General features: G+C 41.0%; 1 protein-coding gene across 2 annotated transcripts; it reads right to left on the minus strand.

Annotated features, from left to right (window-relative positions):
* Positions 1–630: 630 nt before the first annotated feature.
* On the minus strand, positions 631–15,245 carry rab12 (RAB12, member RAS oncogene family). Of its 2 annotated transcripts, XR_013792420.1 has the most exons (7): positions 14,803–15,245; positions 13,346–13,406; positions 7,782–7,920; positions 4,961–5,050; positions 3,472–3,576; positions 1,353–3,312; positions 631–1,273 (listed from the first exon to the last, which is right to left on the minus strand). XR_013792420.1 is itself a non-coding variant. In XM_079529943.1 (6 exons), exons 1-6 carry the CDS (start codon positions 15,032–15,034, stop codon positions 3,205–3,207), a joined length of 735 nt encoding a protein of 244 aa, XP_079386069.1. In that variant the 5' UTR covers positions 15,035–15,245; the 3' UTR covers positions 631–3,204. The 2 variants fall into 2 exon arrangements, 1 of the variants encoding a protein (XP_079386069.1); XM_079529943.1 differs by having other exon boundaries at positions 631–3,312.
* Positions 15,246–15,418: the final 173 nt, after the last annotated feature.

The raw sequence follows: 15,418 nt of genomic DNA on the forward strand, positions 1-15,418 counted from the left end.
AACAACTCATATGGTAAGTTACACTTCCACTTACTAATTGTCTTTAAGAGCAACAAGGGTGGATAATTTGATTAACGTGCCAATTATTCGCAACAGTCCCAAAACACTATGTGTCACCAATTACCTTGAGAAACTTTGCTTTTGCACACAGGACCCACACAAACAAAAAAAGAACAGGAAATCATGCAGGATGCTGCACAAATCTACTTGGCAAATTGAGAAAATTGAATTAATGTCATTAGGGGCGCTTCCGTTTCCTTCCCTTCTCACCGTCAGACACAGACTATCAGCTGATTTTCACTTCATCCCATACTACGGAGTCACACCTAAAATAGCTGATCCTACACAGCGCATAGATAGATCTGCTATTTTCAGCATGCTACTTTGTCGCTGACAGTGTAAATTGGGCTTATCATTACTAATTGACTGAACGTGTCAGTCAGAACACAAACACAATCAATCACATCACTATAATCCTTATCTTGCATTAATACCACAACATATTGCTAGGACTCATCTGTGTAACATAACATTATGTATTATTCAGAGATGTTGATTACTCATGCTGTAAGGAAACCCCTCTTGACTTTGTTGGTACCAGCTTAATGTCAGTCATCAGGATACAGCACATTTCTTGTCAAACAAAACAATGTTTATTAACCGTTGCATAAATTACAAAAAATAATAACCAATACCGGTAGATACACACCACCTCATATTTTCCTTTGATGCCTGTTATAGCTTGGATTTGAATCATTAATCTCTGTATTAACATGCATAGCCTGTATGGAAATATAATGTGCAAGATCTGGGACATCCTCACTGATCCAAAACATACTAATTAGAAAAGAAGGTAATAAAACTAAACCCTAAACCTAGCCAGACATTTAGGTTTTGCCCTTTGAACCAACAGGTTTCTGCATGAATCTATCAAAGGCACTACTGTATACTTGGGAAATCAATTTGACATTCCAAGCCAACCAACCATAACCACATTAACCCTGGTGTCCCGATTTTGGGCAAATGATCAAAGATTTTCAAAATCCAAAATCTGTCAAATTCTTCAACTTTCCCTCCCAAAATAGCACAACTAGCAGATCTACAAGCTAACAATGCGTCCAGCTTCTAGATCTGCTATTTTCACTATTTGTCCTACGATTAAGTATACAGGGCTTAATTTGTTAATTAACCAAATCTGGTCCTATTCATTCTTGCACTTCAAACCTTTCTTGGAGTAGGACTCTCTGTATGCATATTGTACTAGTAGGACTCTCTGTATGCATATTGTACTAAGTGGTATCGGCACTGAGTAGGACTCTCTGTATGCATATTGTACTAAGTGGTATCTGCACTGCAGTCAGATGACGAAAAAAACAAAAAAACAAAACACTGATAAGATTAGTTGGGAAACTCAAAGCAAAGGCAAGAACCTTGTGTACTGTACCGTACATACCGTACACAAGGCGAGGAAGAGTGGCGAAGAAAGGCCTAGATTATAAAGAGGTCATAGAGGGAGAGAAAGAAGATACACTCGTTTCTTATTGTCCCTTAACTCCCTAGAAATGTAACACTGCATGTGGAGAAATGCCCCCACACGAACAGAATCAATGACAATAATACCATCATTTCCATAGACTATTTGGGTTCTGTATCCTCCATTCATTTCAGCCAGAGAGGGAATGGGATACTGAAGAGGATTCACTGAAACAACACTGGTCTATTAGTGCTATACTACTACTACTCCGTAATGTACTTTCTATTACACTGCCTCCCCACAGTTCAGCATGTCAGCTTAACTAGCTCTCAAGGATTGTAGTGCAAAACATTACAATTTGTACAAATGTAACATGAGCCATTCCAGCCACAAAACACATTTAAGGCGATAAGGACACAAAACTGGTGTGACGACAACCCAGAAAGCCGCTTTTTTGCGGCGATGCAGGGTGTAAACACACACATTGTAATCCTGCAGCTTTTCAAATCAGAGTCCAGTCAATGCCAAATTCGTAACTATATTTACATAAGTTAATTTACAAATATATGCTGTTGCGTTCCTCCTTCCAATTTAACCCAGCCACTTGGGTAATAATACCTAGCATTTATATAAACCTACTGTGCACAGCTTAAACTGAGCATATGTGTGATACAGATTATCACAGAACGTCAAACTTAGTGTACAGTTTGTGCAACGATGACCGTCAAAACAAAAGCATGGAAGACCAAATGAATAGCCTTACTCCCTATGACAGGAAGATACAATCCTTTCTGTTCAGTAGCCACAGTGGAGCCACAGAGTAGCCCTCGGAATTCAACCAGCTACTGTCACTAAATCACCAGCCTAAGAGACATTTAGGATAGAGCAGTACCTCCAGATAATGATCAAGTTATCTGCCAAAGTGGCTTGTAGAATGGACAAACTTACTACTAGCCAGTAGCCACAAGCTAAATCTACCTGCATTTGGCTGGTTTCAATTTTGCACGCTGTCTCCACACTCGATAACATTACAGTACCCCTCATTCAGCAGATGTGTAACAGCTACCAGAGGGTACTCCATTTATAAGGCACCTGCAAGGCACAGCTAGCATAAGCCCCTGTGTCCACCAGTCATCTTTTTTTTTTGTGTTAGTAGCGGTGCTAAACGTTTAGCGCGTCGGTTGTGGCCGGCTAGTGCCGATAGTGGACATGGAACCTGGGAAAGCGGTATTAAAAACCTGGCACTCCTTTGTTAAGAGTGAAAATGTGTTGAACTACCTATACCAGGGCTTAGTGCTGATAAAGGCGCTAAGAAATAAACAGGAAGCTTCCAGCACCTTTTGGAAAACACGCAACTGTAAGAACCGTACTTGACTTGACGGTTCCCAGTGTGTACACACAGCCTAACTGTCCTGGAAATGAGGTAGTCTGGGGCGAGTGTGGACAGAGGGGTGCTAGGGAGTGAGTGGTTCACAAGGTATTAGTGTGTGTTCTTTTAACATGTGAAAGTGTTCAGCAACACAGGGTTTTGCGAGGTGTGTGTGTGTGTGTGTGTGTGTATGTGTGTGTGTGTGAATAGTTGCAGAGTCTCACAACAGCCATCAACTCCTCTGTTTCTGTACTGCTGCTTTGTGCTGCCCCCTCGTGGCCAGAATGGGTCACTGCATATGTGCAGACAAAATAAGGCGGGCTGGGGACGGGGGACGGGGTTCTGGGGGGGGGACTGTGTCTCAGCAGCAGCGCATGCGGGGAGGCGGCAACTCTGGAGGCACTTCCGCATCCGGCTGCAGGGACAGGATGCTGTTGGAGAGCTCATTGTTGTGGATTTCCAGAGGCATCTGTAGATGGAACAGAGGACAAAGGCGGGGGGAAAAGTTTTGTTTTACTATACGTTTGTACTATTCATGAGTTTTACCACTAGAGAAAACTAGTGTTAGAGTTTTCTGGGGTGTGCATAACGACTTTCAGTGGATGACGGCACTTTTTCAGAAACCAACCTTGGCAAGAATGTCGTCCACAAGCTTTAAGAAGATCTCGTCCACGTTGAAGTTGTCCTTGGCACTAGACTCACAGAAGCGCATGCCGCTTATCCGAGAGGCAAACTGTCAAAGCAAATAGACAAATTAAGCTCTAAGTATGACAATCTCAATTAACTATTTGTGTCATTTCTTACTCAAATTTGCATTCATTATTTTCATGAGACAAGCATTTTATTAAGAACTAGAAAAAGTTCCCTTCTGGGCACAGGTCTCCACCAGGAGGATAAGAGTGTGTGAGATGTTTGGCAAAATGTTTAGGAGTAATATAAACATGTTTTTTTGTTTGTTTGTTTTTTGCAACAATTTTCTTCATTGTGTTGAGGAAATGCGGGCCACATGACTACAGAGATCATGTGTTCCGATTTGCGTGAGATTTGGATGAAATCTGTGCAATAAACAATGTGTTTTGCAGAAATCGGCCTCATGGTGGCACTATAACCGGCAGATGTGGAGGGAGGGAGGGATGCAGGGAAAATGTTTTTCCATGGCCTCTAGGGAGTGCGCCTATAAAGTTGTACACAGATCGATGCAGTTATAGGTAAAAACAGGAATTGCCCTGTTATAGCGCCACTGTGAGGCTGATTTGGGAAAAAATGAGTGGCATGTCGTCCTCGGCCTAGTGGAAATGTGCGTGTATAATTTCACGGAAATAGCACACTGTTTGTGATTTGTGGCATTTTGTTCGAAACGGACCAATCATGTGAGCTTTGGAAGCCAATCTTAGCCAATCAGGATGGAAGATGGGAAATGGTGCAGATCCGTATTGATCACATGACTATGGAGATAGTGTATACCGAATTGTGTGATGTATGGATAAAATGTGTACGAGTAATCTACATAAATGTGTTTTGCCAAAATCTGCCTCATGGTGGCGCTATAACAGGCCATTGTGGAATATTTGGGGCAGAGGTTCGTCGTTGGCATCCAGGGAATGTGTGTGCAGTTTGGCATGGATCGGGCCAACGGTGCCGGAGATTAGCTGGTCGCGCACACGCACACGCACACACACACACACACACACAGTGCAAAACATACTCTCTCCCCATGCCTTCGGCCTGGTGGAGACAACTCTGGGCATCAGTGATGTCAGACTGGACTATGAAATGTAACCTTAAGTAAGGACAATAATTAATATGTCATTTTCTTTGTTCATATGCTTCTATTCTTATGTTATTGGTTTAAAGTCCTTCTTCACACCTACAAAAGCAACAGGTGGGTAGGGGAAGACTAGTACTGAAAGAAAAAACTGACACACATTGTCTTCAAATGCCAGGGAAAAAAGAGACATCCCCATTAAACTTGTTTTCTTGTATTTGAAGACAGTGAGCGGGAGTTTTTTCTTTCAATATTTTCTTGACTGGAAAAATTAACAAACCAAATGCGTGCACACACACACGCGCGCACACACGCACACACACACACACACACACGATTTGGATGAACCTACCCTTTCCGCTTGTTGTCGACCAATGATGCGGTCGGATTCACAGTCCAACTTGTTTCCCACCAGGAGCAACTCTGCCTCCTCTGACGCATACTGACACAAAACAAACACAGGAGAAAAACAGGTTCATCTTAAAGGAGAATTCCATGCTAGAAGGCTTTCTTACCTTTCTTTGTAGTCGTTACGTCCCCACCAAAGAGGTCCAGCTGTTTTTTTGTGCAAAAACTCCTTATTGGCTATTTCCCCTACCATAAGCCCTCAATGAATTGCATTGCATGGGAATTGAATGGGGCTATGGGGTGTTGTGCTAATTTGCTTATTTCCATCGAAATAAGTAGTAAAGTGTGCCGCTTGGGATATTATTTACATTATGAAGAGAGGATATATACAAAAAAATAAAAAATTTGAGCGATGGAAATAAGCGAATTAGCACAACACCCCATAGCCCCATTCAATTCCCATTCAATTCAATGCAATTCATGTAGGGCTTATGGTAGGGGAAATAGCCAATAAGGAGCTTCTGCACAAAATAACACCTGGACCTCTTTGGTGGTCCCCAGTGTGCAGGTGTGGTGTGCAGGTGTGGTGGACCTCTTTGGTGGTCCCCACCAAAGAGGTCCAGGTGTTATTTTGTAACAACTACAAAGAAAGTTAAGAAAGCCTTTTAATATGGAATTCTCATTTAACACCTGCACACTGTAATCCTGAGCCTTTGTTTACCTCTGAAACTGTAAAAAAACTGAACGATAAGGGTAAATTATTCCACTCCCAGTGTTAAATTAAGACTCAAGAATGTCATGGTGTGCCGTTTCCCAAGAGTGTATTAACCTTGGGAAACAGCACACCGCAATCATTTGCAACTGATCTCGTTTCTCATGCTGACAAAATGGTTCTGCATGACAATCTGTCTCAAAAGGGACACTGAAAATTGTGTTTAGTGTCGTATTGTTTTTCTGCTAAAGTCATTTCAACACCATCTGCAATGACATAAAAATGTAAATGTATATTCGAGGTAAAAGCAAACAGCCAATCCGTAAAGTAATTCAGCACCCCAGGCAGTGAGTAAAGTAATTCAGCACCCCAGGCAGTGCTATCATATGATGTTAGGGTTAGGGTAAAGTAATTCAGCACCCCAGGCAGTGCTATCATATGATGTTAGGGTTAGGGTAAAGTAATTCAGCACCCCAGGCAGTGCTATCATATGATGTTAGGGTTAGGGTAAAGTAATTCAGCACCCCAGGCAGTGCTATCATATGATGTTGCAGCATTGCAGTTTGGTTTCTGGTGGAAACTCAAAACTTGTATTAACCCATTCAGGCCTGACGTCGAAAAAAAAAAAAAGTTTTCTAAATCATGACAATTTTCGGAAAGATTTGAGGCACATTTTAACGATTTTTCAAAAATAGCAGACCTACAAGTTCATAGCGCGCCACTCGGTGGCGCGCTATGAGCTTGTAGATCTGCTATTTTTCAATAGCTAAATTATAACAATGTTTAAAACACCAAAATGGGTTAATGGTTAATGTGGTTAAACGCTAACGTGACATGGATGCGTTCCAGGTCTCAATGGATTAACAGGCAAAACACATTGAGATATCCATTCAGGTGAATGTACTGTTCTTCTCAGAATAACAACAACTTATTTTCAGAGTACTCACTGTAATGTAAACCCACAAAGTAACACCTCAGTGGAATAGCATTAACTTTGGAATAGGGCTGGGAAACACATATACAGACCCTGGAACCCCCTCAAGGAAGGAACACCGAGGGTGTCTGGACCGGGCCCCACTTTGAGAACCAATCGATTCTTTTTAAATTACACACTGGTATTGGATTGGTACTCGGTAACTATACACAAGTTATGGGTATCGGAATCGGTATCGGGAAGGAAAAACTGGTATCTCAGACTGTTTGAGCGGTGGGCGCTCGGCAGACAACTAACAATAATCATGGAAAACTGTGGCACTCCAAAAATTAAATATGCAAGACATACAGGGTTGTTAGTTTTTAATTAGCCAACCTTACAATATCGTCAGAGGTATTTGGTAAAAAATAGTGAAATTAGATTTTGTCCATAATAATATTAATAACCAGTAAGACGCCTGAGGGCGAGAAGCGACCTCGCCCTTTGCACACATCCGCCTGGGTGACAGCAGACTTGCGGGGCGAGCACTGGTGCTTTGGCATGGGGGGTAAGATCTTAATTTTCAGGCCTGTTGAGAACTCTAGTTTCCGCCGGCTGCCGGGCGCGGCTGCACTAATAACTTTGGAGCAGGCCCGTCTAGAGTTTAAATGGACAGGTATCAGTCAAAAGGGAGACATCGAAGAGGAAGGATGGATGGGGAAGGATCAACATATGGAATGTCAGAACAGGGCAGCTCCATATATGGATATATCTAAGGGTTTGAGGTCAGATGTAGAGTTGCTGTCCAAGATTGATGACATCAGGGATCTCCATCCCTGATGATGTCACGTGCCCAACCAACACATTCACGTGTCCCACCAACACACTGACGGTCAGCTTTGAAGGATTGGAGGGTGGGGAGGGGGGGATTCTCTGGTAATATTGGGGAGAGCATTCCACAGGGTTGGAGGCTTGGGGCCATATCTTCTCTGGTAGTATTGGGGAGTGCGTTCGACAGGGTTGGGGCCATATCTTCTCTGGTAGTATTGGGGAGTGCGTTCGACAGGGTTGGGGCCATATCACCCCAGGTACTTGTTCTTGGGGACCTCCAGGAGGTTGACGTTACCGGACCTGAGCATCATATCTCCCAGCTCTACTTTGGCATAATGGTAATAATATTTAGAACGTATCATCATTCACCTTATCTATCATCTTCATCCATTTAGGAAGGTCGTCGAAGGTCTCCTGCTTGGTGATGTCATACACCAGTACTATTCCCTTGGCCCCTCGGTAGTACGCTGACGTGATGCTGTTGAACCTCTCCTGTCCCGCCGTGTCCCTGGAAACACACACATGCACAGTTACTCACACATACTGTACAACCACCAACACAACACCGACTTACTGACACACAATCACAACACTGTTACTATCATTGAACACATTATACACCCTAATAATGCCATATCTGACCTACTGCGTGGAGGTGTGGGGAAATACGTACCAAAGTAATCTTCAACCCTTATGCACAATACAAAAAAAAGCAATAAGAATAGTCCACAAGGTAGGCTTTCATGATCACACTAACACACTATTTATAAGGTCTAACACATTGACGTTTATGGACATAGTAAAGTTTAAAACAGCACAAATCATCTACAAGGCAAGGCAAAAACTACTACGAGGAAATATTCAGAAATATTGTTCATGGAAAGAGAGGGGAGATATGAACTAAGAAGGGAGTAAAATTTCAAACAGCTTGGTGCTCGCACCACTCTGAAGAGCATATGCATATCTGTCAGTGGAGTAAAGCTATGGAATGGTTTACCAGAGAATGTCCAGCAGTACAATAATTTAATTATATTTAAGAAAAGGTACAGGATGTGGCTTTTGGAGAAATACAGATATGATAAGTGATGGATGTGTGTATGGTGTATGTATATATGCATGCATGCATGTATGTGTGATATATATGTAAGAAAATAATACTGTGATTGGAGGTATAAGAATGAATTTTCGAAGGAAAATACTGAATAATAATAATGTTGAGTGTTCGTTTTAACGAACAATGGAAGGAATGTGAATGTAAAAATTGTATAATTATATAGGGGGATTATTCATTATGAGAGTTTAAAATATGTTAGAGTAAAATTACATGTACAAAGGATAGGCATCAATAAGCTTTGAGCTTCGGCCTATGCCTTTTCGATCAACTATAAGAGAGTGTGAACGTTTTGGTGGGTTACCAGTGTGACGCTACTGTTAAAATCATTTTGATGACTAAAACAATAATGAAAAACATTCAACTACCTTTGCTAACTAAATAAAAGATAAATAATAAAAAATAGGCTATGATGACTATAAGACTAAGACAATTTCGTCAACAAAAACTAGACTAAAATGTTAGGGAGAGACTAGTGGAGAAGAGATCCAGTAGAACTAAAAGACAAGTTTTATATTTAGTTGTGCTTGGGTGTTGCACTCTGAAAATAGCAGATCTACAGTAAAAGCTCCCAATGCGTCGCATTGTGGGCTTGTAGATCGGCTATTTTCAGCATGCAACCAAGTGTACAATCATCAAGTCATTACGACGCCATGAAGGCCTAAATACATTTTTGGTGACAAAATCAACGGATATTTAGTCGACTGAAACTAGACAAAAATTTAAATAAAAATAAATAACAAAAACAACATTCAAAGGGGGGCTTCAACCTCTTGGGAGGCTGAGCATCCGGTGGTCGCAGAATGAAGCTGAGGTGTTGTACCCCGAAAATATGCGATCTACAATCCATAATATATTTCAGTGAATACATGACTTAACAGGCATTGTATGAAGCTCAAAGCAATCCCCAAACAGACTTCTGTCTCACCAGTAGAAATTGAGGTGCACAGGCGATTCGATTCTTGGGCAGGATATAAAAGTTATGGATTCTAACTTTAAGACAATGAAAGAGGAATGCATTGGGAGCAGCACAGATCTTATAAATTAACAATATTAGGCTACTTCTGTTCAAAAAAGATTCTTTGAAGCAGAGAAGAGGATTTTTGCACTGCTGCCAAAACAGTCCAGGGGAACTGTTAAGGAACGCATCTGTCACCTTAGCTTTTAACCATTATTTTAAACTTTTGCTATTGAAAAATAGCAGATATACAAGCTCGAGCTTGTACATATGCTATTTCTTTTTAATCGTGAAAATGTGTGCAAATCATTTAATATATATATTATTTCACAGCAAACGTTTTTAGCTCATATCTTTGCTTCTGGGGGGTCCCGGTAACAACATATTTTCAGATGGGGGTCGGCAGCCGAATACATATATTTTTGGGGGTCCTTGACATGAAAAACTTTGAGCACCACTGATATAGAAACATCAGGATTTAAGAAGACATTTCTAGAATCTGGCCTTACTGGACTGCTGCTCAGACTGTGATACACACGAGAAGAAAATGTTGAATGAGGCGCTGAGCCAGGACAGTCCCTTACAAAGCACAAGGGGGGCCATGGCCTGGCACGACCTTGATCCAACCAATAAATTGTCTGGAAGTGTATAATAAATGCTTCTGTGATCACTCCAGGGGGTGCTCTTCCATAAGCAAGACACTTGAGTGAGTAATATGAAAAATAATTAATATGTTCATGGTTGTCAAAAATACCTAAAAAGGCTTATTGGATTTATACAGCGAGTATTATATTATTTTTGAAACATTTCATTTTAATTGGATTCCATGTGTGATAACTGTGTAAACAATCTACATTCAAAGCTGATTCTCAAGAAGGCCAGCTTACAATATAGTTATATAGAGATGTTAAATCAAATTCAACTTATCTAATTTCAGGCACATAGATAAGACCATATCTAACAACAGACGCAGCTAAACTCTTCATGCATGCTATGATCTTCTGACACTTAACCTACGGTTTCAAACCTGGTTACAGACAAATCTGACAACTTAAAAACCTAAAGTCACTTTACAGACAGACATTAAAAACACACTAAAAGCCCAAACGTTGCAGATGCTGTCTCAGTTTTAAGATTCTAAATGTAAACAGTCCATAGGTCGAAGGGACAGTGGTTTTGACATAGCAACAAGGGTAACTACCAGAGGAGACAGTGAAGGACCATCCAGATGTAGTGTGTTACTGTACTAACAGTCTTCTCTGTTAGAGCCTCCCATCACGGCCAGTGACTGGAACAGTCTCCCTACAAATGTAAGAGAGACCTCCAACTATTTGACCTTCAAATTAGAGGTGGCTTAAAGCAAACCAAAATTGTAATCATGAGTAATTATCAGATCCATTTGTCACTGATGTCGCCTCTCACTGTAATTGTTCTGTCCCCTGTAACAGGTTTACTTGTTTTGTTTTGTTTTGTATTGTATTGTATTGTATGTTTTTGTATGGATAGTTGTATCGCCACTTTTAACAGCCTGCTCAGGGACTACAGATGAAAATTAGCTTTTGGCCTAACTCTGGCCCATTTACATGGATTGAAAAATTATGTGTTGATTAATGTGCATTATCCCTAAATAAACAAACAAACAAAAAAACGAATGAATACAAATGTGATGCTGAGCTGACATTGAATGACGGGACCGACAGACTTGAGGTCAAACAACCAAAAAAGTGGGAAGTTGAATCATTGATCAAAGCCCTCAATGTCAATTTGTTAAATTAAAGAATTACTTGTTTTTTTTACCCTAGTAGTAGTCCTGAATCCTGAATCACTCTTCATGTCAGATACCGTTCATTTTGATATTGTCTAAGTACAAATCAATATCTGAAATGTCTTTTCACAATTAACGTTAATTTGAAACTAACTGATGGTACTTTCTTTTTGTTTTGGTAATGCCTTTATATTTGTATGTCTCGATCTGTGTTGTACTATGATTCAGCCACTGGTCAGTGGTCATCAGAGGGTGGGGTTAGTAGCATGTCATTCAGTTTGTGAGTGTGACCATGTCCTGTTACTGTACCTTCAGCAGCCTGCTAGCCTGCCTGTCCCCTTCCCCCCCGTGAGTCACAGTCAGCAGAAGCAGCGTCACATGGCAATGGAAGGGTTAGGGCAGGGCAGGGCAGGCAGTGATGGATGCATGGAACCACAGGAGGTGTGGTGGTGGTGCAGCTGGACAGCTTCGTGTTAGCATGAGGTTCAACATGAGACACAAGACACATTCAGCACACACATCGTCTCTGTCGGCTGGAAACCTCCTATCCCTATATTCTTTTTAGTAAATTAATACCCTACTTGATCATACTACAGCGTCACCCAGAGGAGCAGATCCACAAGCTGGAATCTGGACATCTGAGGTTTGCAGTTTGCACCCGACAGAGACGACATCCTGAGCTGATATGTTGAGGATGGAGTGAGTGAGGAGCCGGTGTTAAGACAGCAGACAGGACAGGAGAGAGGTAGAAGTGGACATTGAGGGTTGGATGTTAGTAAAAAAGGACAAACAGTTACAATGTGTTGAAAAGCATGATGGATTAGAGTGTTAGTAGGTTGTTATTGTTTTTACAATATTCATAAGAATACTGGAATATAGAGTGTTGCAGTCCCGCCCCTTTCATGACGACGAGCGGCCCGGAAAATAATTTCCCATGCATTTTTCCCATAGATGTTTAAAAAAGATCTGTAAGCCTCGGACAAAGCCAACTCGGATCGTAACAAATCATGACAATAAACAATATTTTGGGCTGAACAAATAATTACAAAGAAGAACAACAAAACAAAAAGTATTTGTAATTATTTGTTCGGCCCATTTGTTTTGTTTGTTGTCATGATTTGTCACGATACAAATTGGCTTTGTCTGAGGCTTACAGGTGTTTAAATAAATACTTTTACATCTATGGGAAAAATGCATGGGAAATTCTCTTCTGGGACCTGGGCCCCTCATCGCTCTGAAAGGGGGCAGGACTGCCACGCTATATTGGGAAAGCTGAAATAATTTAATTTGAATTAGAAAGCCTGCTGTGGATATTAATGTACAACCATGATCAATAGAGAGATAATACACAACACCACATTTCTGGAATGATGTTGGTTGTCTATATGTTTCAAGCTACAGAGCCTCTGACTTACTATGCAATGACATTCTAAAACAGATCAATAAAGGGGAGGCGTCCAAAGGCGTCCTGTGGCATGGAATAAGTTAAATGATCACCGTTTAATAATTGGGGATTTTGCATTGCAGAGAACTACATGATTATACTTGGTAGCAGCAGTGGCAATAGAAAGTTACTGGGTGCATGGTATATTGCTCACACACAGTATGCCGCCCATGAGACAAGTACAGGTGTACCTTGGGATATTTGGAAACTACACATTATGGCATAAAAACAATTTAACAAAATGTAAGATTTTAATTTACTTAGTATATCAGCACTTTGTGAGAACTAATTTCCCAATACAGAGTTTATTACTATTATGTTTATTAGTTTAATACTATACATTGTAAACTTTTATTTTTTAATTAGTAGATTGAAATCGAAAGTGATTAACACCGATACAGTGGCCATTTTGCACAGATCTGACTTGATGCGACTCAGTTGGGTACAAAAAGTGGGAAAACCATTGGTGTGATATTGTACCTGGCCACCAGCTCAGCTTTCTGGTTGGTGTCTCTATCATGAGACTGGGGTTCAATCCCCATCAATGGAGGTACGGAGCAAGATATCTCGACATGGGAACTACACAACCCAAAACTCTACCAAGTTGTCTTTGCTTTAACAGGGTCGATGTGTTTTGTTCAGAATGATCCCTCACCATATCTGCAGTCTGATCTTCTTCCCTCTCAACTCAACCGTCTTGATTTTGAAGTCGACTCCTGTGGGGGAAACAAGCAGAGAGGAATGGATACGTGATTGAATGACCTCTGTGGCTGGTGTCGTCAAAAGTCACAAACACACTAACGACACACACACGAAAGCTCAAAAGTCAGCTCAAATAACCCGAGACCTGTGTCACACCGATGACAGGGCATAAAATGGAGGTCTGCCATATCAGCTGCTTGCCTGTGTGTTTGTGAGGGATGTGTGACTATTTTGGGAATGAGGGCTATAGCAAGCTGCTGTGCTTGGCATGGAGCTGTTGATGTACTCTATATACCCGCTACACAAGCAGGTCATGTCCCGTGATTCCATGTCCGCTAATTATAAGCGACTTTGGGCTTGTTTTTCTGTAAAGTCGCTTGTAAATAAAATGTGGCAGTTGCAGTTTCTTTTTTGCTTGTGTTCCTAAAGTGTATTTGCTTATTTGAGCTGTGTTGTTAAAATGTTCCAGAAAATATTCAAAATGCTTCACTTTTTTTTCCAAGATTTTGTTTAAAAATAGCATATAGCAAATTTCCATTGGAAAAAAAACTTAAGTCTTATATTCAGGCCTGGCCAATAGGGTATATAGTGAGCTGTGAGCTTGTAGATCAGCTATTTTCAATTATATGTGGCTTCTTTTGAGCTTGTTTTCATAGACTTGGTTGGGCATTTCTCTGTCAAAAACTGGCAACCCTGGTCATGTCCAGTATGTATGCCAAACTTACAGGGACTATTCAAGTCATAAATCAAGTCATAAACCCATTATCCTCAATACAATATGAATTAGTAAGTGGAACGATTGGACATGTGGGAATATTAAATAAAAGCAGGTCAAAAGCTGTGAAGGAGCACGGTGAGTTTAAATTAAATTAAACATAGGCCTTATTTTAGGCCCCCATACACAATTACTTTAGGCCTAATTACTGCTTAACTTAGGCCTACCAAGTTCAGATCCAGGCTACAGCAGCAAGACCTTGGAAACCCAACATCAATGGGAATCAAACTAACTAACTAGTAACTAACTAGAAACTTGTAAACAACAGCAACAACACAATACACAAAAACAGCACCACCATCACAAATACTCAAATACTCTGTGCATGAGTATTAAAAAAAGAAAATAAATGATAGAACTCTGAGAGGATACAAATGTGACAACTGCTCTTTACTCACTCACAGTCACACTCACACAGTCACACTCACAGTCACACACACACACACACACACACACACACACACACACACACACACACACACACACACACACACAGTTAAATTAACCACTTGAACCCTAGCATAAAAAAAGCAGATCACACTGACAGATCACAATCTGTTATTAACAACAAATTGACAAATAAACACAAATACACACAATAAAAAACATGTCCCATAACCCTGCCTGCTGCTTACCTACGGTTGACTTGCACGCTTCGCAGAAGGTGTCGTCCGTGAACCTCTCCATGAGGCTGGTCTTGCCCACGCCGCGCGACCCGATGATGATGATCTGCAGCTTGTAGTCAGCGGGTCTGGGAGGCATCTTCCTGCGGCGGGAGGCAGCGCCCAGAGCGGGGGAACAGTTGGCGGAGCCCCCGCTGACACCCACACCACCGGCCCTCCGCGGTATGTCATATCTGGGATCCATTCACTTTAAATTTAATTCCACATTTGTTTAATCGCGACGACGAACAGCTAAAAAACGTTAAAGTATTGTTCTTGTTAGAATCGCATGGGGCTGTTTAAAAGGTGTGTTTGTTGTGCCAGCGGTTTGTTGTTGAAGTTTTGTCAAAGTTTTTGTTGTCGCCACAGAGTTGTTGTTCTGCCATTAGAGCCAGACACCAGTGACGTCACCAACACACCACCAAACCCGTACTTCCGCTTCCGTCGCATTCCGTTATTTATTGATAATAAATAAAATAAATACTACATGTTGATAAAAATGTTATAATTTCCTAACTGTTCGTCCACAACATAGTTTATTTGATCGGATATTTCGCATGTGCCTAAACCTTTGAAAGTTAACGACTAT

This window comes from Electrona antarctica, assembly GCF_951216825.1.
Source record: "Electrona antarctica genome assembly, chromosome: 19".
In the NCBI taxonomy this organism is placed as follows: Eukaryota; Metazoa; Chordata; class Actinopteri; order Myctophiformes; family Myctophidae; genus Electrona; species Electrona antarctica.